We start from the raw sequence: 23,608 nt of genomic DNA on the forward strand, positions 1-23,608 counted from the left end.
AAAGGAGGCCTAGTGGGGAGCTACCCACCTCTACCCAGCAGTAACGGGGGACACTTCCCCCACTTGGCTGTTAACAGTGGCTGCAGTACATGCCTCCCTTCCACTGAGGGGGCAGTATCACAGAAAGTTCACTAAAATGAGGTTTAAAGAAGATCCAGAGTCTCATAACATAATACCCCAAATGGTCAAGTTTCAGTAAAAAATCACTCATAATACCAAGAACCAGGAGGATCTCAAACTGAATGAAAAAAAGGCAATCACTGATATGAGAGTAATGTTTAAATGATCTGAAAAAGATTTTAAAACAGACATCATAAAAATGTTTCAAAGTAATTACAAACATGCTTAAATAAATAAAACAATAGAAAGTCTCATCAAATAATCTCAGCAAAGAAATAGAAAATATAAATAACCAAATGGAAATATTAGAACTGAAAAATACAATAACTGAAACAAATATCTCAATAGATGGTCTCAACAGTAGGATGGAGGGGACAGAGGAAAGACATTATTCTAGAACAATAGAAATTAACTGAATCTAGGGGCACCTGGCTGGCTCAGTCAGTGGAGCATGTGACCCTTGATCTTGGGGTTATGGGTTCGAGCCCCACATTGGTTGTAGAGATTACTTGCAATAAAATCTTTTAAAAAGAGAGAAACTTCTGCATGTGGCTGTCCAATTTTCCCAGCACCATTTATTGAAGAGACTGTCTTTTTTCCATTGCATGTTTTTTCCTGCTTTGTTGAAGATTATTTGACCATAGAGTTGAGGGTCCATATCTGGGTTCTCTATTCTGTTCCATTGGTCTATATGTCTGTTTTTGTGCCAGTACCATGCTGTCTTGGTGATCACAGCTATGTAATATAGCTTGAAATCAGGCAACGTGATGCCCCCAGCTTTGTTTTTCTTTTTCAACATTTCCTTGGTGATTCGGGTCTTTTCTGATTCCATACAAATTTTAGGATTGTTTGTTCCAGCACTTTGAAAAATGTCATTGGAATTTTGATCGGGATGGCATTGAAGGTATAGATTGCTCTGGGTAGCATAGACATTTTAACAATGTTTATTCTTCTGATCCATGAGCATGGAATATTTTTCCATCTTTTTGTGTCTTCTTCAATTTCTTTCATGAGTGTTCCGTAGTTCCTAGAGTATAGATCCTTTACCTCTTTGGTTAGGTTTATTCTGAGGTATCTTATGGTTTTTGGTGCTATTGTAAATGGGAAAATTGGACAGCCACATGCAGAAGAATGAAACTCGACCATTCTCTAACACCATACACAAAGATGAACTCAAAATGGATGAAAGACCTCAATGTGAGACAGGACTCCATCAAAATCCTAGAGGAGAACATAGGCAGTAACCTCTTTGACATCGGCCACAGCAACTTCTTTCAAGATACATCTCCAAAAGCTAGTGAAACAAAAGCAAAAATGAACTTTTGGGACTTCATCAAGACAAAAAGCTTCTGCATAGCAAAGGAAACAGTCAACAAAACAAAGAGGCAACCCACAGAATGGGAGAAGATATTTGCAAATGACACTACAGATAAAGGGCTGGTATCCAAGATCTATAAAGAACTTCTCAAACTCAACAATCAAAAAAACAAATAATCAAGTCAAAAAATGGGCAGAAGACATGAACAGACACTTCTCCAAAGATGACATACAAATAGCTAACAGACACATGAAAAAATGTTCATCATCATTAGCCATCAGGGAAATTCAAATCAAAACCACATTGAGATACCACCTTACACCAGTTAGAAGGGCAAAAATGGACAGGGAAAGAAATAACAAATGTTGGAGAGGTTGTAGAGAAAGGGGAACCCTCTTACACTGTTGGTGGGAATGCAAGTTGGTACAGCCACTTTGGAAAACAGTGTGGAGGTTCCTCAGAAATTTTAAAATAGAGCTACCCTATGACCCAGCAATTGCACTCCTGGGTATTTACCCCAAAGACACAGATGTAGTGAAAAGAAGGGCCACATGCACCCCAATGTTCATAGCAGCAATGTCTGCAATAGCCAAACTGTGGAAAGAGCCAAGATGCCCTTCAACAGATGAATGGATAAAGAAGATGTGGTCCATATATACAATGGAATATTACTCAGCCATCAGAAAGGATGAATACCCAACATTTTTTACATCAACATGGATGGGACTGGAGGAGATTATGCTAAGTCAAATAAGTCAAGGAGAGAAAGTCAATTATCATATGGTTTCAGTTATTTGTGGAACATAAGGAATAGCATGGAGGACATTAGGAGAAGGAAGGGAAAAATGAAGGGGAATCAGAGGGGGAGACCAACCATGAGAGACTATGGACTCTGGGAAACAAACTGAGGGTTTTAGAGGGGAGGAGAGTGGGGGAATGGGTTAGCCTGGTGATGGGTATTAAGGAGGGCATATACTGCATGGAGGACTGGGTGTTATACGAAAACAATGAATCGTGGATCACTACATCAAAAACTAATGATGTATTGTATGGTGACTAACATAACATAATAAAATTAAAAAAGAGAGAGAGAAACTAACTGAATCTAAACAACAAAGTGGACATAGAAGAAGAAGGAGGAGGAGGAAGAGGTGGAGGAAGAGGAGGGGGAAGAGAGCATCAGGGGCCTTTGGTACTATAACAAAAGATTTAACATTTGTGTCATTGGAGTCTCAGAAGGAGAGGAGAAAGATGGCAAGGCTGGAGAAGTACTCAAAGGAAAAATAGCTGAAAATTTCCCAAATTTGGTAAAAGATATAAACCTACACATTCAACAAACTGAATGACAAACAGCATAACCGAAAGAAATCCACACCAAGACACATCATAATTAAAATTCTGAAAACTAAAGACAAAAAAATTCTGAAACTAAAGACAAAAAAATTTGAAAGCAATGAGAAGGAAATAACACCTTTTCTATAGGGGAAAATCAATTCAAATGACAGCAGATTTCTCATCAGAAACCATGGTGCCAGAAGGAAGTAACACATTTTCAAGTGTTTGGGGGGGGGGAATCCATCAACCCAAAACCCCTATATCCAGTGAAAATATTCTTCAGAAATTAAGGGAAGATCAAGATATTCTTAGATGAAGAAAAACCACAGGATTTGTCACCAGGACACCTACATTCAAGGAATGGTTAAAAGAAGTTCTGTAGGCGGTGCCTGGCTGGCTCAGTTGGAAGAGCATGTGACTCTTGATCTCGAGGTCATAAATTCAAGCCCCACGTTGGGTGTAGAGATTACTTAAATAAATAAAACTTTTTTTTTAAGATTATTTATTTATTTATTTATTTATCTGACAGAGAGAGAGACAGCAAGAGATGGAACACAAGCAGGGGGAGTGGGAGAGAGAGAAGCAGGCTTCCCGCCAAACAGGAAGCCTGTTGTGGGGCTCATTCCCAGGACCCTGGGATCATGACCTGAGCTGAAGGCAGACACTTAACGACTGAGCCACCCAGGCGCCCCAGATAAATAAAACTTTAAAAATAAAGAGGTTCTATAAACAGAAAAGAAGCAATAAAAGAAAGAATCATGGAACATCAGGAAGGAAGGAACAATGCAGCAAGCAAAAATGGTAAATTCAAACTACTTTCCTTCTCCTTTTGAGTTTTCTAAATTATGTTTAACAATTGAGGCAAAGATAGTAACACTGTCTCATGTGATTCTAAATGCATACAGAAAAAAATATCTACAACAATTATATTGTAAACAGAGGAGGGTAAAGAGAAATAAACACTTAAACCTTGTACCACTAGACTATGAAACTGTGATATCTCTCTGTATATATATATATATATATATATATATATATATATGTGTGTGTGTGTGTGTGTGTGTGTGTGTGTGTGTGTGTGTGTGTATTTCCAACCTTTTACTTTCTATCAATCTGTATGATTCAGTAGATAGCATAAAGTTGGTTCGTGTTTTTAATCCACTCTGCTGATCTCTGTCTTTAAACTACATTTGGGGAACCTGGATGGCTCAGTCAGTTAAGCATCTGACTCTTGATTTTGGCTCAGGTCGTGATCTCAGCTGTCATGAGATCAAGCCCCACATTGAGCCCTGCATCAGGCTCCATGGTCAGTAAGGAGTCTGCTTCTCTCTCTCTCTCTCTGCCCCTCCTTCTGCTCATGCTCTCTCCCTCTCTCCCTCTCTCTCTCAAATAAATAAATCATTAAAAAAATAAACAACAAAAACAACTTGGTTCAAAAATGTTCGAAGAACTCGAATAAACATCTCTCCAAAGAAGATCTTCAAATGGCCAAAAAGTACCTGAAAAGATGCTCAACATCACTAATCATTAGGGAAATATAAATCAAAGTTACAATGAGATACCACTTCACACTCATTAGGATGGCTGCTATGAAAAAATTGAAATAACACCTGTTAGCCAGGATGTGGAGAAACTGGAATACTGGTACACTATTGGTGGGAATGTAAAATGATATAATCATTATGGTAAACAGTGTGGCAATTCCTTAAAAAATTAGAAATAGGGGCGCCTGGGTGGCTCAGTCGGTTAAGCGTCTCCCTTCAGCTCAGGTCATGATCCCAGGGTCCTGGAATCCAGCCCCACATCGGGCTCCCTGCTCAGCAGGGACCCTGCTTCTCCCTCTGCCTGCTGCTCCCCCTGCTTGTGCTCTCTCGTTCTCTCTCTCAAATAAATAAAATCTTTAAAAAAAAAATTAAAAATAGAATTACTGTGTGATCCAGTGATTCCACTTCTGGGCATAGACCCAAAAGAATGGAAAGGGGTGACTCAAACAGTTATCTGTACACTCATGTTCAGAGCAGCACTATTCACAAGAGCCAAAAGGTGGAAGCAACCCAAGTGTCCATCAGCTTATGGATGGATAAACAAAATGTGACACACACATACAATGGAATATTATTCAGTCTAGAAAGAGAAGGAAATTCTGACACATGGTGCAGCATGGATGAACCTTGAAGACATTATGCTAAGTGAAATAAGCCAGTCACAAAGGGCATATATTGCATGAGTCCACTTACATGAGGTCCCTAGAGTAGTCAAATTCGTAGAGACCATAGAGGAAGTAGAAGGGTTGTTGCCAGGGACCATGGGGGCACAAGAATGAGCAGTTATTTACTGGGTACAGAGTTCTAGTTTCATAAGATGAAAAAAAATTTGAAGATGGATGGTGGTGACAGTTGCAAAGCCAAGGACAGATAGGGAATTGGGAGTAGCAAGAAGTTAGGATCAATTACGGGTTAAAACAAGTCAGAAGAGAAGAGCCTGGCTGAAGGCTTTTCTACAAGTTGCTTAACCTGTCTGCATGAAGTAGGGGTATGGTATGGTTCTGAGCCAGTTTAAATAGTGGATTGTGTAAGGAGCCCCAGAGGGAATAGCCTCATCTCTGCCTGCAAAGCTTTGCTTCCTGAATTTTCCCACTCCCACTGAACATGGTAAGGCCAGTACACCGCAACATCACAAGGGAGAGGGAGTAGGTTGGCCAGAGTATGGCAATCACAGGATAGCTTGAATTCTGCAACCAGCTGTCAGACCCCCAGTAGAAGAAAAAGTATTTTCTTATCAGTCTACCCCCAGGTTCAGAAGCGCCAGAGCTCTGGTCTCCCCTGTTTCCAACAATGGTATTCAGCATGCTGCTGAAAAGACGTCTCAAGGTTACCTTCTCCAGAGCTTTCCCTCTGTCTCCTTTTTGGCTTGTCAAGTTCTTGCTTCCTGCAGATGATTTTCTGCACTCTTTGTTTCCCAGTGTTTGAGGACGCCAGTATATAGCTATGTCTAGACTTTTCTAATGAGGCATGAAATAGGACGTGCTTTGGGTCTGGCTGTCTCTGGCTTGTCCCTCCCTTCTACCACGCCCTCTGTGTTTGATCCACCATGACACCAGCATATGGTCCACCATCACTTTACTGTGATACTCATCTCTCATGGAAAGAAACTTGTTCCCCTGCCACAGAATGTGGTGGTGAAGAACAGGCCACCCCAGGCTCCTCTGTGTCCAAAGATCCAAAAATTCAGAAAGAAAAGATCACCTTCATCCTCAACCCTCTTTCTTCCAGAGCACTCTGAGCTACCAGAATGATTCAGCTGCTACTGCCTGCCAACTTTCTTAAGAGGAGCATTTAAGACACAAGAAATATTGAGCAGATTGGATTTAAAAAAAAAAAATTTTTTTAATTAACATCTCCAGGCAGTTTGGAAGGAAAAGAAACTTTGATCTTGAACAACTTCCATGGGTGATCAAAGAAAAAGACACTAAAGTTGCCTCTCCTTGTTTTCCAGTTAAATATAAATAAGACTTCCTCTCCTATGAAAGCTGATGAACTCACACCTGGAGCTGATGGCTTGGAGGAGGCTGGGCAGGTGCATCATAAGGATTAGAGATAGGCATTGTTCCAGACTGGTCCAATTTTTAATCACTTTCCTATTGCAGGGAATGCCCTTAGGAATTGCAAAGCCAATGCTTTTTGCTAATGCTGGCAGAAATTCCTTAAACCAAGAGATGGTGCCACTGCCCATCAATTTTACAAGGCAATAATGCAGATCCCAAGTGGCTAAAGTCTGAGGCAGAAGGCAGAGCACTTCATCACAGTGAGAGAACTGGGTTGTTGCTGGGGGAAACTGTTCTGATATCATGCTGGTATTACCATGAATTAATAAGCTTTGTTTATCTTTTCTGACATTACAGGTCCAACTTAGTCCTTTTGCTTCATCTTCTTGCTTATTATGCAGCTCAGGCCATGGATATAGGCTGCCTACTTGTCATAAATCGCAGGCAACTTCCCTTCTTGCTGCTCTTGGTCCCAGTGGGCTTATGCTCTTGGGAACCAAGGCACTCTGAACTCTTCAGTTCCACAAATGCATACTGAGCCCTGATGCTGCGCTAGGTGCTGCAGAAATTTCAATATGCCATGAACCACAGCTCCTGCCTTCCTGATCACCTTGTGGGCAGGGAGAAAATCACATGGGCAAATAATTACACCAACAAGCAGAATGTGTAACAGAGGGGAACACATACCTCTGTGGGAACCCAAGAAGGGAAGAGGTAACTTTCAGTGGAGGAAATCAAGGAGGGATCCTTGGACAAGGTTTCAGGACAGGGAACCCTTAGAAAATATAGCTATTTCAGCTTGGAGTTTGCCACAATGAAGAAGGAGGAGCCTGGACATAGGAAGATGATATATTTCAATACAGCAAAATGGCCTTGCTTAGAGGTGTGTAGTTCTGTGCATTTTAACACACATATAGAATTAAGGAAGCGCTGCCACAATCCAGATACAGAACAATCTGCCCATCCTACAATCCCTAATAGAATGGCTTTATAATCATCCTTTCCTTCTTCTGATAACTCCTAGCAACCAATGTGCCATTGTCCATCGCTGTAGTTTTGTCTCTGGAGAATGTTATGTAAATAGGATCATACAATATGTAATCTTTTGATATTGACTTCCTTTACTCAGCATGTCATTTTTGAGATTCAGCCAAGTTGTTGCATACATCAACAGTTATACCTTTTCATTGCTGAGTAGTTTCCATTGAATGGATGTACCACCATTTGTTTATCCCTTTACCCAGTGAAGGACATCTGGGCTGTTTCCAGTTTTGATGACTGTGAGTAGGGCTGCTATAAATGTTCACATACAAGTTATTATATTATGTAAACATAAGTTTTCTTTCTCTAGGGCAGTTTCTCAAATTTAGCACTATTAACATTTTGGACCAGATACTTCTTTGCTGTAGGGGGACTGCCCTGCACATTGTAGGATGTTTAGCAAGATCTCTGGCCTCTACTTACTAGATGTCAGTAGATATCCCCAAGTTATGACAACCAGAATGTCTGCACACATTGCCAAATGTCCCTTGGGGGGACAAAAATCATCCACAGTTGAGAACCACTGCTCTAGGGTAAATACCTAGGAATGAGTGTATTGGGTCATGTGGTAAATGTCTGTTCAACTTTATAAGAAACTTCACATCCCCAGTGTATGAGAGATTTGGTTGCTCAGTATCTTCACCTACATGTGATATTATCAGTATTTTTTTTTGTTTCTGCCATTCCAATAGGGATGTAGGAGTAACTCATCATGGTTTTAATTTCCGTCTCTCTAATAGCTAATGATATTGAAATTTTTTCACATGCTTTTTTTTTTGCCATCTGTATATCCTCTTTAGCAAAGTCTATTCAAATCTTTTGCCCATTTTTAAACTGGATAATTTGTTTTCCTACTGTTGAGTTTTGAGAATTCTTTATAAATTATGGATACAAATTCTTTCTTAGATGTGTGATTTGCAAATATTTTCTCCAAGTCTGTAGCATGCATTTTCATCCCCATAACAGTGCCCTTTGCAAAGCAAGTTTTTGGTTTTGATGAAATCCAATTTTATAAAATAGTCTTTGATAGATTGTGCTTTTATTGTTCTATCTAAGAACTAAGAATGTTTAACCCCAGGTCATGGAAGGTTTCTCCTATTTTTTTTCCCAGAAGTTTTAGATTTTTATATTTTACATTTAGATCAATGATTCACTTTGAATTAATTTGTGAACAGGTGTGAGGCTTAGGTCAGGTTTGTTTATCTTTTGACCATTGATATCCAATTGTTTCTGCACCATTTGTTGAGAGACTAATTTTTCTTCCATTAATTATTTTTGTATCTTTGTCAAGAATCATTCAGGCATATTTGCATGGGTCTATTTCAGGGTTCTCTCTTTTGTTCCATTGATCTATGTGTCTATCCCTTGACAATACCATGCTATCTTGAATACTGTAACTTTATAATAAGTCTTAAAGTCAAATAGGGTGGTTCCTCCAACTTAATTCTTCTTTTTCGAATTGTTTTAGTCATTCTAGTTTCTTTACCTTTCCATATAAATTTTTAGAATTAGTTTGTCTATATCTACAAAAAAATTCTCTGAATTTGATTAGAGTTACATTAAATCTATGAATTAATACGGGGAGAATTGACAAATGTACTATTTGACTCTTCTAATCTATTTTATTAGTTCTTCCATCAGCATTTATAGTTTTCAGCATAAAGATAATGTACAAGTTTTTGTAGATTTATGCCTAAGTATTTAATTTTGGGGTGAGCTATTATAAGGGATATATTGGTTTTTTAAAAAAGATTTATTTATTTGAGTGGGAGGGAGATAGAGGACAGAGGGAGAGGGAGAGGATCCTCTAGCAGACTCCCCACTGAACACGGAGCCTGACACAGGGCTCCATCCCACGACCCTGAGATCATGACCTGAGCCAAAATCAAGAGTCGGATGCTTAACCGACTGAGCCACCCAGGGACCCCAAAGGCATATTGTTTTAAATTTCAGTTTCTAACAGTACATTTCTAATATCTAGGAGTACAATTGATATTTTTTGCATTGACCTTATATCCTGTGATCTTGCAAGCTCACTATTAATTCTAGAGATTTTGGATTTTTTTTTTTTTTTTGTAGATTTCTTATAGGTTTTCTATGTTTGCAAGCAAACAGGGGAAGTTTTATTTTTTCCTTTCCAATTTGCATTTTTCCTTTCTAATTTGTATGCTTTTTGGTTTGTTTGTTGTTGTTTGGGGTTTGGTTTTGTTTTGTTTTGCCTTACCACGTGGACTAAAACTTTCAGTGTATCGGTGAATAAGAGGGATGAAAACAGACATCTGTGCCTTGTGGACTTAAGCAAAAAGAATTTAGTGTTTTTTGCCATTACGTAGGATATTAACTGTAGAGTTTTTTGTTGTTGTTGTTGTTTTGTTTTTTTTGGCATGTGTGTGTCTGTGTGTGTGTGTGGCATAGCTGTTCTTAATCAAGTTAAGAAAGTTCACTTCTATTCCTAGTTTCGTAAGAATTTTTATCTTGAGGGCACCTGGGTGGCTCAGTCCCTTGGGCGTCTGCCTTCAGCTTGGGTTATGATCCCGGGGCCTGGGATGGAGTCCCATATCGGGCTCCCTGCTTGGCAGGGAATCTGCTTCTCCCTCTGCCCCTTCCGCCTGCTTGTGTGCTCTCTCTCTCTCTCTTAAATAAATTAATAAAATCTTTTTAAACGATTTTTTTTATCTTGAGTGGATGTTGAATTTTGTCAAATTCTTTTTCTGCTTCAATCAACATGATCAGGTGGATTTTTTTTATGTTTTTAGGTTGTTAATATGATGAATTACAGTGATTTACTTATTATATGAAAGATAGTACATTATAGTTTCTTTTGTAAATTTGTTTTATTTAAAAATATGCCCTACAGATCACTCCATATTGGTCCATACAGGTCTTCCTTATTCTTTTTTCCAGTTGCGTAGGACTCCATTGTTTGGATGTGCCATGTTTTACCCAATCACTTTTCTACAAGTATTATTCTACAGTATATTCTACAATATATACAAGTATTTAATTGTTTCCAATATTTTTCAATTAGAAATAATGCTACAATTACAATGAATAATCTTATACATATATGTATTCTTACTATTGAAGGTATATCTTTAGTGTATATTTCTAGGAATTTCTGGACTGAACAGTAAGTACGTATATAATTTTGTTAAGTATTACCAAATTTTCCTGCAGATGAGTTCTACCAATTGACATTCCCATTAGCTATATATGAGAGTTTTGTTTCCCCATAGTCTCACTGAGAGAATTTAATATTTATATGTAATATATATATAATTTTTGCACATCAGATAAGTGATAGTATCTCAGCATTGTTATTTCTCTAATTACAAGTGATTTGAATACTCTTTATATATTTGAAGACAATATTTTATTTTTTTGAATTTTCTGTTCACATCTTTTTCTCATTTTTCTATCACATTTTTGGTTCTTTGCCCCTTTTACTTTTAATTTAATTTTTTTATTGAGGCATAATAGACGTGCAACATTGTATTAGCTTCAGGTGTACATATAATGATTTGATATTTGTATATATTGCAAAATGATCACCACATTAAGTTTATTTAATATCTGTCAAAATTCATAGTTACAGAATTTTTTTCCTGTGATGAGAAATTTTAAGATCTATTCCTTTAACATCTTTCAGATATACTCTATAGTATTATTAACTGCAGTTGTCAAGCTGTACATTACATTCCCATGACTTATTAATTTTATAACTGGAACTTTGTACCTTTTGACTCAGTTCACCCATTTTAACCACCCCCTATCCCCAACCTCTAGCAACCACCAATCTGTTCTCTTTGTCTATGAGCTTGGTTTGTTTTTTGTTTTTAGATTCCACATATATAAATGAGATTATATTGTATTTGTCTTTATCTGTCTGACTTATTTCACTTAGCATGATGCCCTCAAGGTCCATCCGTGCTGTTGCAAATGACAAGATTTCATTCTCTTTTTTTATGGCTGAATAATATCCCATTGTATATACAATTGACCCTTGAACAACATGCGTTTGAACTGTGTGGGTGCACTTATACACAGATTTTTTTACAGTACAGTACCGTGAATATGTCTTTTCTTCCTTGTGATTTTCTTAATAGAATTTTCCTTCCTCTAGCTTATTTTATTTTAATACAGTATATAATACATATAATACACACAAAATATGTGTTCATGGACTCCTTAGGTTATTAGTAAGGCTTCCAGTCAACAGTAGACTATTAGTAGTTAAGTTTTTGGGGAGTCAAAAGTTATATGTGGATTTTTTTCCTCGAGGAGAACACAGGCAGCAACCTCTTTGACCTCGGCCACAGCAACTTTTTGCTAGACATGTGTCCAAAGGCAAGGGAAACAAAGGCAAAAATGAACTACTGAGAAAATGAACTATTGGGACTTCATCAAGATAAAAAGCTTTTGCACAGCAACCTATGGAATGGGAGAAGATATTTGCAAATGACATATTAGAGAAAGGGCTAGTATCCAAAATCTATAAAAAACTTATCCAACTCACAAATAATGCAATATATGTTAAGAAAGAAAAAAAGAAGAAGAAGAATGTAGCAGGAGGGGAAGAATGAAGGGGGGGAAATCGGAGGGGGAGAAGAACCATGAGAGACGATGGACTCTGAAAAACAAACTGAGGGTTCTAGAGGGGAGGGGGTGGGAGGATGGGTCAGCCTGGTGATGGGTATTGAGGAGGGCACGTTCTGCATGGAGCACTGGGTGTTATGCACAAACAATGAATCATGGAACACTATATCTAAAACTAATGATGTAATGTATGGGGATTAACATAACAATAAAAAATTAAAACAAAAAAAAAACAAACAAACAAACAAACAAAAAAACTTATCCAACTCAACACCCAAAGAACAAATAATCCAGGCAAGAAATGGGCAGAAGACATGAACAGACATTTATCCAAAGAAGACATCAAATGGCCAACAGACACATGAAAAAATATTCAATATCATTCAGCATCAGGGAAATATAAATTAAAACCCCAATGAGGGGGAGGAGCAAGATGGCGGAGGAGTAGGAGACCTAAATTTCGTCCGGTCCCAGGAATTCAGCTAGATAGCTGACATTCTGAACACCTACTAACTCAAAGGAGATCGAAGAAAAGAATAGCAGCAACTCTCTGAACAGAAAAAAGACCACTTACTGGAAGGTAGGATGTGCGGAGAAGTGAATCCGAGGCGATATTTGGGAAGATAGAATGGGAGAAGGTATTTGCAAATGACGTATCAGATAAAGGGCTAGTATTCAAAATCTATAAAGAAGTTATCAAACTCAACACCCAAAGAACAAATAATCCACTCAAGAAATGGGCAGAAGACATGAACAGACATTTCTGCAAAGAAGACATCCAAGTGGCCAACAGACACATGAAAAAGTGCTCAACATCACTGGGCATCAGGGAAATCCAAATCAAAACCTCAATGAGATACCACCTCACACCAGTCAGAATGGCTAAAATTAACAAGTCAGGAAAGGACAGATGTTGGCGAGGCTGCAGAGAAGGGGGAACCCTCCAACACTGTTGGTGGGAATGCAAGCTGCTGCAGCCACTCTGGAAAACAGTATGGAGTTTCCTCAAAAAGTTGAAAATAGAGCTACCCTATGACCCAGCAATTGCACTACTGGGTATTTACCCCAAAGATACAAATGTAGTGACCCGAAGGGCTACGTGCACCCCACTGTTTATAGCAGCAGTGTCCACAATAGCCAAACTATGGAAAGAGCCAAGATGTCCATCAACAGATGAATGGATAAAGAAGATGTGGTGTATATATATAAACACCTGAACCCCAGTGTTTATAGCAGCAATTTCCATAGTAGCCAAACTATGGAAAGAGCCCAGATGTCCATCAATAGATGAATGGATAAAGAAGATGTGGTGTATGTATATATATACACACACATATATATATATTTATAATAGAATATTACTCAGCCATCAAAAAAACATGATATCTTGTCATTTGCAATGATGTGGATAGAACTGGAGGGTATTATGTTAAGCAAAATAAGTCAGTCAGAAAAAGACAAATATCATATGATTTCACTCATATGTGGAATTTAGAAACAAAACAGATGAATATAGGGAAAGGGAAGGAAAAGTAAAATGAAATCAGAGAGGGAGACAAACCATAAGAGACTCCTAACTATAGGAAACAAACTGAGGGTTGCTGGAGGGGAGGTGGGTGGGAGGATGGTGTAACTGGGTGATGGGCATTAAGGAGGGCACTTGAGGTAATGAGCACTGGGTATTATATGCAACTGATGAATCACTAAATTTTACTTCTGAAACTAATATTACACTACATGCTAATTAAATTGAATTTAAATTTAAAAATTGAAAAAAACTTACATGTGGATTTTGGGCTCCACAGCAGGTTAGTGCCTCTAACCCCCTACGTTGTTCAAGGTTAACTGTATATTCCATATTTTCTTTATGCATTCATTGGTTGATGGACACTTAGGTTGTTTCCATATCTTAAGCTATTGTGAGTAACACTGCAGTGAACATCTGTAGGGTGCAAATATCTTTTCAAGTTAATGTTTTCAAGTTTTATGATAAATACTCAGAAGTGGAATCGCTGGATCCTATGGTAATTCTATTTTTAATTTTTTGAGGAACCTCCACAGTGTTTTCCAGAGTGGCTGTACCAGTTTACATTCCCACCAACAGTGCACAAGGATTTTCTTTCTCCATGTTCTTACCAGCATTTGTTATCTCTTGTCTCTTTGATAATAGCCATTGTACTAGGTATAAAGCGAAATTTCATTGTATTTTTGATTTGCATTTCCCTGATGATTGGTGATGTTAAATATCTTTTCCTGTGCCTGTTGGCCATCTATATGTCTTCTTTGGAAAAATGTGTATTTAGATCCTTTAATTTGATCATTTGGGTTTGTTTTTGGTTTTTGGTTTTGGGGTGGGTTTGTTATTGAGCTGTATGAGTTCTTTATATATTTTGGATCTTAACCCCTTAACAGATATATGATTTGCAAATATTTTTTCCCATTTGGTAGGTTGCCTTTTCATTTTGTTGATGTTTCCTTTGCTGTGCAGAAGCTTTTTCGTTTGATGTAGTCTCACTTATTTACTTCTGCTTTTGTTTCCTTTGCTTTTGGTGTCAGATTCAAAAAGGTCATCACCATGATGATTCATTTTAGAGCCAGCCTTGCATTCCCAGGATAAAGCCCACTTGGTCATGGTACATTATTCTTTGTATATATTGCTGGATTCCATTCATTAATATTTTGTGGGGGATTTTTACACCTTTGTCCATGAGAAATATTTGTCTATAGTTTTTTCTTTCCTGTACTGTCTTTGTTTGGTTTTGATATCACAGTAATGCTGGCCTCATAAAATGAGTCGGGGAGGGTTTTCTTCTCTTCTATTTTCTGGGAAAGACTGTGTAGAATTGCTGTTATTTCTTATCTAGATTTTGTGTATAATTTGCCATTCGCTATGAAGAACGTTAACATGTTTGCGTTAGCAGCCTGTGTACCTGGTTGTTCACTGCGGTTCACTCTGGTTCCGGCGTCAGCAGAGCCTTCATCGCCTTTGCTGTCCTCTTCTGTTCTGTCCCACACATGCGCTGGCCGTGCCGGTCTGGTACCCACATTCTCATCTGTGTGCTGGTTCAGTTCTCAACCGATTATGTAAGGTAACTGGCCTTAGATTCATATATGCACACTGGGGGCTGGACCCAGTTTAGAAGCAACTTTATGAGGTTACTTTCCCAAGCCCTTTTTCTCCATAATCTCCTTGATACTTTCTGGTTCCCTGGAGCTACTTTTTTTCATCCTCCAGCCAGAAATCTGGGACTTAATTGTCCCAGTCTGCTACATATGCCTCCAGGAATAAGCAGCTTGAGGACCAGGGGTAAAAAAATGAAAATAACCACCAGTTTGGTGGTACTTTGAATTCTGGTCCTCTTCCCCAATCTTCGTGCTACTGTTTATTTTTTAGATTTCTCAAATAGCTTTTGCATTCACTCTGTCCAGGAGTAATGGCTACATTCAGTGGGAGAGACTGGGTGAGTCTTTTACTTCATCTTGCCCAGAATAGAATCTACGGCCTCTATTTTTTTTTTTAAAGAGTTGTCTGTTTTTGGTTTTTTAATGAAAAGGAGAGGTGCTATGGTTGATCGAAAAATATCTTTGAATCCTGAAAAAATTCCAACCCTAGCTCTATAATTCAACTTTCTTGAGCCTCTGTGTCTTCATGTGTAAAATGGGGCCTATGTCAGGGCTCCCCAAGACCACCCTCAAGTTTGATGATTTGCTAGAAGGATTCATAGGGCCCAAATATATAAAGTCTGTATATACATCACAAAAGGATACAGATTAAAATCAGCAGAGGGAAAAGGTACAGGGGGTGTAGTCCAGAAAAAAACCAACAAGGCTTCCAGTTGTTTTCTTTTTCTGTAGTCCCTATAAACCACACTTAATTCTCCCCCACAATGTAACAATGTGGCAATGTGACATCATGTGCAAAGCATTGCCAACCATGGTACCCAAACTTTGGTGTCCAGGGTTTTTATTAGCCTGCAGCAAAATATTATTCTGACAATACAGTAGATACAGAAAAAAGACTGTGATTTGGGACACATTTTAAGAAACCAGGCTAAGAGTATGGGTGTGCTCCTTGTGCATGGGTCTAAGGTAGCTACATATAAGCAATGAGGAGAGGGGAAATGGGAAAGAGAGGCTTGTCCGAGGATAAATACAAAAGGATAGCATTTAATAAATGTCAGGATGGCCGAAACCCAGCATAACATGAGGCTTGACAAATAATCTGATGAAGATTTAAAAGGCCATTTTTAGCTACATTCAGAGTTTGAAGAAACAGGCTTCTTGTATGGGGAACAAAGCTTTGGTGCTAAGAGATGGCAAAAAGAAAACAAAACTCATGCCCTATAATGTTCCCTTTTTCTGCCTGAATTGTGAAGGACTTGTAGTTGTCCTTTTGAAAACCAAGAAGGTCAAAAGAGAGATGTCAAAAAATTAGAAATGAGCAAATGTGCACATTTTTTAAAAATGGGGGGAAAATAGATTTGGAAAACTATAGAATTTAATATTGATATAAATCTAAGTTAAAATTCTAGAAAAGGGTATTCAGAATAGCTTATGAGCAATTGGAAAAGAGACAGTCACTAGGAGCCTCTCTGTTCACTATGGCTAAGTCTTGCTAAACAAATCTCATTTCCTTTCTTAATCAGGTTAGTAAAAGAGAATATCTGGCGAAATTGGTGTATCTTGATTTTGGCCAACACTTTGCCAGAGTCTCAGGATATCCTTATGGACAAGCCGGAGAAATATGAGTTACAAAAAAAAAAAAAAAAGAAAGAAATATGAGTCAGAGGACATCGCATTAAATAGATTCTCAGACACTTGAATCAGAAGACTTAGACCTATCAGCTGGCTTCTATTGCATAAAGATATAGATGGGATTTTACAAATTTGTAAATGACACAAGCATATCAGGTGATTGAGTCAAGATTCATAGAGACTTTGGGGACTCGAGACAGGTCATATCAACAAGATGGTACTTTAAAATAATAAGAAATCGGGGTGCCTGGGTGACTCAGTTGTTAAGTGTCTGCCTTCGGCTCAGGTCATGATCCCAGGGTGCTGGGATCAAGCCCCGCATCGGGCTCCCTGCTCAGTGGGAAGCCTGCTTCTCCCTCTCCCACTTCCCCTGCTTGTGTTCCCTCTCTCGTTGTGTCTCCCTATGTCAAATAAATACATAAAATCTTAAAAAATAATAATAATAAGGAATCAAAAAATTTAGAACAAATTTTGGGTGCCTGGGTGGCTCAGTCGGTTAAGCATCTGCCTTCAGCTCCGGTCATGATCCCAGGGTCCTGGGATGGAGCCCTGTTGTGAGGCTCCCTGCAGCAGGGAGCCTCCTTCTCCCTCTCCCTCTACCCTTCCCCCAGCTAGTGCACTCTCTCTCTCATAAATAAATAAAATCTTAAAAAAAAGAGAACGAATTTTAAATCATCTCTTTCTTTTTTTATTATTTATTTATTTATTTATTTTTAATTTGGTTATGTTATGTTAGTCACCATATAATACATCATTGGTTTTTGATGTGGTGATCCACGATCCATTGTTTTCGTATAACACCCAGTGCTCCATCATCTCTTTAGGGATGTTTATATGTATGTGTGTGTTGGTTGAAAACAGTTCATGGGCAAAAAGACCTAGTTGGGAGTGTCAAGTGAACAAACATTTGATGTTAAACCAAATATGTATGATATGCTTTCATTTATTCAAAAAATGTTATGTGGCTGTCATGAAAGTAAATTCCATCTTAACTTGCATTTAAAAGTGTAGAATCCCAGTCCAGGACAGTAATGGTGCTGCCAACACTACAGTAATGAGAGAACATTTGGGTACTCTGCTCAGTTTTCTGTGAGACACCTTGAGAGACAGAATTAGCATCTAAAAGAGGCCCCCAGGGCACGAGGGCTGGAAACCATGTGGTAACAGGGAGATAAGGATCTGTGAAGGTTGGTCATTTTGAAGAAAGACTAAGCAGAGATGAGAAACCCATCTTTAAATTTGTTAAGGGCTGTTATCTGGATGTTTTCATAGACTCCTGTTTTGTTCCTTAGGCAGCCAAAGTTACGGGGTTAGTAGCTATGAGTTATAGGAAATTGTGTTTCAGCCAGTTTCTTGCAGCGTGTCAGCTCTTTTATCAGACCTTAAGCATACGGAGATGAGCAGGACCAGATCACTTTCCTACAGACTGAACAATTCATAAATTCATTATTCTACAGAGAGAAGTGGCTCGATATGCCATGGCTCTTGCAACAGTGAGACTCCTTTGAGAGCCAGATGCCCCTTAATGCCTTGAGCTCCTGTCTCTGGAACACAAAGACAAAGGAAAGACATTCAGGTTCTGTTTGAGGGTCTGAGGCTGGGCTGATGGTATCTGGACCTAGATGTGGTGTTCTGGTAGCCACTGAGAACCAAGACCCGTGTTTACCAGGACAGGTAAAGAAGGTTGTTTAAGGAGAGTCTGAACTGTGTTGAAGGAGAAAAGCAGAAGTTCAAAGTCAGGAAAGTGTCCCTGAGCATCAGATACACAAGAGCCAAAAACTGACAAGAGGAGGACAACTCAGGAGTCAACAAAAGGGAGGAGCAGACATAATCAGGAAACACAGTGTGAGACTGGTTAAAGCCAGCAGTCTGGAATAGCGCTTGGCAATGGTGTCAGGAGTCAGGGGCTGGTAGGAGCTCTGTGGGACCAAGTGGGCTTGGGCCTGAGTCAGACAGGAGTAGTCTAAAGGCTGGACCACCATCTGTCAGGGGTGTTAGAGAAGGGATTTGTGCCAGATATCCTCTACTTGCCTCTCCCCCTCTTCACTCCACCCTTCTCCAACCTGCTCTAGGTCCAGGAAGTGGACTTACATAACTTGCATCAGTGGGATCCTTGACCTCTGGATCTGATTAGCTTCTGCAAACTGGAAGCCCCAGTTAGAGATTGGAGAGGGGAAGAGAATAAGGTGTGGATATTCCTGCCCCCTGCCTGCCTCCCTATGGGGTCACCTTGGGATTTCTGTGTTCCTAGGCTGAAGGTTGCAGCTCCTCTTAAGATGTCTCTGTGTATATGGCTCTCTCTTCCAGGATCTAGTAGCCACTCCCTGCCCTCCTCCCTTGAAACCTAGAGCTGGTAGCAGTTCCAGATATACTAGCTCTGGGGTACTGCACTATCCCTTGTGGCTCTCCTACAACTTGCCCACCCCTTTATGAAAATAATTTATTAAACTCTTCTTGAATCATCCTAATGTGAATATGTCATCTGTTTCTTGGTTGTACCTTGGCTGACACAGGATTCTGGATTGAGTGAGAAGATGAGTTAAATTATTTCAAAAAATACTTACATTCTGTGGTTCTGGATTTCTTATCACTGACCTTATATGTTGGTAGACCCAGAAGTGATGCAAATTAACTTTCTATACCTAGGAATCCACAATAAGTACTTTTGTAGTGGATAGGAACTTCACCTAGAGACTTGTGAGGCAGTTTAGCCATGTAAGCTATACAATTTATTATTTTTTTAAGAATTCATGTTATCAGGATGTCTGACAGTATTTTTCAGTTGCTCTCACTGCGTCTGCAGGGTCAGATAACATCTTTACCACCGTTATATAAAAGGGCCAAAGGAAGCTTTCACTAGCCAAGCAGAACATTGGCGAGGTCGTGAAAGAGCCATAATTAATCTTAAATATCTCTCATAGACAAGCTACTAAGCATACTGTGACCATTTCTGGGAAGATTGAATGGTTGAGGCTCTCCGTAATGATGCTAATTCAAGGATGTCCCAGAACCTCAGGAAAAGAAGGAAGAGCCTATATAGTCTACATGACTTCAAACTGTGATTTCTGAGTCTCATGAGCCATAGAAAACATATTGTCTTCTGACAATGCAGATCATTTCCATTTGACTCTGAATTGAGGGTTTTGTTGTTGTCACTTGGGTGGACTTTATGTAATCTTACTTCTAAAGAGTCTTTATCTTTTAGAAATACACAGTGAAACCTTATGAAATGGTATGACTGAACTTTGCTTCAAAATAATCCAGAAAGGGGTGGCGGGAGAGATAAAACAAGATTGGCCATGAGGTGATGGCTGCGCAAGCTGGGTGATGGAGACGTGGAAGTACATTCTACTCTTCTCTCTGCTTTTGTATGATTTAAAAATGATTGGATATTAAAAAGTAAATAGTTAATTAAAAAGTTGCTGCTTGATACAGGAAAATTCATTTATTATTGCTTGATGCCACTGATCTCATGAAGAAGTTCTGTGGGTAGGTTTCAGGAGTATCATAGGAAAAACATGTTGAAATAAATGTAAATGAAGAATGCTATTTTTGTGAAAGTTTAATGAAATCGGGCTCAATGGAAAATATCAAGATGATGTTCAGAATGTACATTTAGAATATTCTTTCATGAATTGAGAAGGAAAGCAAACAAAAATACTACATTCATGTTTTAAAATATACTTTATATGGACTTTGCTTCTAAATAACTTGGGATGAGGAGAAACTGGGTGAGGTTGCAGATGAAGCAAGATTGACCATGAGTTAATATTTGTTTAATTGGGGGAATGGTCACATGGCAGTTCGCTATGCTATTCTTTCTACTTTTATATATGCTTTACATGTTCTATAGAATAGTTTTTAAAAATAAAACATATACTGCACATCCAAAATGTGACCATTTACATTGAGACAGTATTAACTTTTATGATTTAATGAAATGTAATATTATGCTATTTCTCTTCCTCCTCCTTAGACTTTGCCTTTTCTAATATATTACTGTTTGTTCATTTCTCTCCTCTTTCCCCATGCCTTAGTTTTGTCTGTTATATGGAACCAAGCTGGTGTTCCAGGAGCGAGCCTGGTATCTAGAACATAAATTTTTGACTCCCATGGCCAGCACGAGGATTAGGAGTCAGGTAAGGGTCCCTGGTGTGCGGAAGAAACCCTTTGTGCATCAGCTGTCAGCTCTTTGCTTTCTTAGAAAACAGCTGTCAATCTTTTATCAGTTTCCACTCATGGATTTTTATGCCTTTGGGACTTCATATACATGTTTTCATTGCCTACCATGATCATATTACACTTCAGAGTTTAAGTGACAAGGAAGTGATTCACTGTGTATGAACTTTCTGACATGAAAAGCAGAGGAGGGAATCAAAAGCATTTTCTTTGTCTTGGCAAAAAAGAAATGTATTAAGTGATTTTCATTTTTCTACTTCTTACCAAAATCTATTAACTCATTCTTCATATTCAGAAAAAAAGACCTGTGGTATTTTTAGGTCAGAAGTAGCGATGGAAATTCAATGTGAAAGTGACAGAACACCTGAAAATGAGGATAGAGCCAGTGAATCACCACCAAAATGCTGCTCGAAAGAAAAAAATATATAAAATAGCATAATCATCTATAAAACACGCTTTCTGAGTGTTTTCTGAGGGGCCTGTCTTCCAGGCCCTCCGTTAGATGCTATAACATAAACAGGTATATGCTCAGTCTCTGCATTCAAAGGAGCTTATTATATATGAGGACACAAAACTGACTTTAAAATGCAAATAACAACACAAGGGAGCAGAGACTTTCCAGGGAATAATTCCAGAGTTCAGAGGACAGAAATCACTTAGGAGCGAATGTCATTCTTGTACTAGACCTTCAAGAGTGGAAAATTCCAACAAAGTGGTGGTATGATTGAAGAGGGGGTAATGCAGGTGAGGCTTCAGACAGGATTGGTGAAGTGAGTAAAATCATAGAAATGGGAGTACTTGGGACAGACATGTTAAGAAACAGCGAGAAGACCAGTTTGGCTGACATCGCAAGTGAAAACCTGGAGAAATCTGCAGGAGCCAGACTGAGGTGGACACTGAAGAAACCTTGAAGAGTCTTTTTCCTTTTCAGGAGAACAATTATTATGAAGAAAAGCATATGCAAAGATGTTTCAGTTATCTGTTGCTATGTAACAAGTGACCCCAAAACTTAGTGGCTTAGAACATCTAGTTATTATTTCTCACAATTCTGCATCTGAATGGGGCTCAGCTGGATGGTCTCCTGGGGCCTGAGGTGTCTGCTGAGTTCTTCACTCTCATGGTGGTAACCTCAGCTGGGGTGGCAGGATCATCTGGGGGCTGCTGGGCAATTGTCTCCTTTGGAGTGGCCAGATGTGGGCTTCCTCACAACACAGTAGTGTCAGGAGGGCTGACTGTTTTATATCATGACTGGCTTCCAGGGAGGAAGTGGAAGATGCCAGTCATCTCAAGGCTCAGCCCACTGTTAACACAGTGTTACTTCAGCCGCATTCTGTTGGCCCAAGGGAGCCCCAAGGCCAGGATAGATTTGGGCAAGAGAAGAGACTTCACCTCTCCTTGTGAAGAGCAACATGCACATATAGGGAAGGAAAAATTGATGGCAGCTATCTTTGGACACTGACTACGTTCCAGAAAGAAAATGCCCACTTTGGGGAGAGGAAAAAAAAATACTGTTAATTAAAAAAAAAAAAAGAGCTACATGAAGGAAGATTTTAAATCCACGTGATTAAGTATTTCAGTGACGTAGATGAGATAAAAAATCCATCAAAAGAATGTTGAGTAAAAGACACCAACTTTCACATATAACATTGAAGTGCTTTTGTATTCTATTAGTGCAACAAACTTTGCACACTTTTCATTTCCTAGATACTCGTAGCAGCCTGGGAGATAAGCAGGGAGCAGCCAGACATTTTGGAACAAACTTTGTGGGGCTAGAGGTGGGTTGTTGAGACCTATAGGACATCTCAAGGCCTTCTTTTGCAGATCTCAGTGCTGCCGACCATGAGCACTCACCCCTTCTCTGGGCTTTCCCAGTATTCCCAGAGGGAAGAGTGTAGTGTAGCTGGCACAAATGCTCTGCTGCACCCCTTTGCAGGGATTTCAAGGTTTCAGAAATATTATTAGCAGCTTCTTTTCACTAAAATATCTGGGACCCTTGGCCAATTAGAGGTGCTTAACAGGAGTGGGCTTGTGAAAGGGTGAAAAGGGGACAGGGATGATTGATATTACTGAAACTGATCTAGATGCTTTCACATGATAACTCTTCAAGTTTACTGATTCTTTCTTTCTTTAGGTGCATCTAATGGGCTGGTTAATTCATCCCCTAAATTTTTGATCCTGTTTGTTAGGATTTTTATCTTAAAAAAATATTCTTTTTGTTTCTGTTTTATATCATCTATATAACTTTTTAGTTTCTTATCTCCTAAAGATATATTCAATTTTGTCTTTGATTTCTTTATGTATTGAAGCAAAGTTATTTTATAGTCTATAGCTAATAATCCCAATATCTTAAGACTTCAGCAGTCTATTTCTTTTTGTCTATTATTTCTGCTTTGTGTATAGTTATCTTTTAATATGTGCTGGTCATTGTTATTGAAAAAATGTTTTGTGAGATTTACATGAAGGCCAAATTGAAGGCACCTTCTTCCCCTTATAAAGCATCTGAAGGTGCTCTCAGTTTAAGACCCAACTTAAACCAAACTCAAGACTTGAGGTTTCCTGTAAGACTCGGAGAGTTCAAATAAGAGCAGTAATTTCTTCACCCTCCCCCAAGGTTATAACTGTTTGGTATCCAGCTTATTATAGCAAGGGTCTCTATTAAATTTCTTGCCTAGTGCTGGCCCTGGTTTTGACTATCATCACTCCTACTGCCATCCCAGCCG

The 23,608-nt window shown here is 38.8% G+C and overlaps 1 protein-coding gene across 1 annotated transcript in view; it reads left to right on the top strand.

Annotated features, from left to right (window-relative positions):
- ACOXL (acyl-CoA oxidase like) overlaps window positions 1-23,608 on the top strand; it is a 342,867-nt gene that overhangs the window by 293,890 nt on the left and 25,369 nt on the right. Inside the window, exon 18 of the mRNA XM_032410454.1 lies at window positions 20,747-20,848. Coding sequence (XP_032266345.1) covers window positions 20,747-20,848 — 102 coding nt within the window. The remainder of the gene's footprint in view (window positions 1-20,746; window positions 20,849-23,608) is intronic.

This window comes from Phoca vitulina, unplaced genomic scaffold (assembly GCF_004348235.1).
Source record: "Phoca vitulina isolate PV1807 unplaced genomic scaffold, GSC_HSeal_1.0 scaffold12, whole genome shotgun sequence".
In the NCBI taxonomy this organism is placed as follows: Eukaryota; Metazoa; Chordata; class Mammalia; order Carnivora; family Phocidae; genus Phoca; species Phoca vitulina.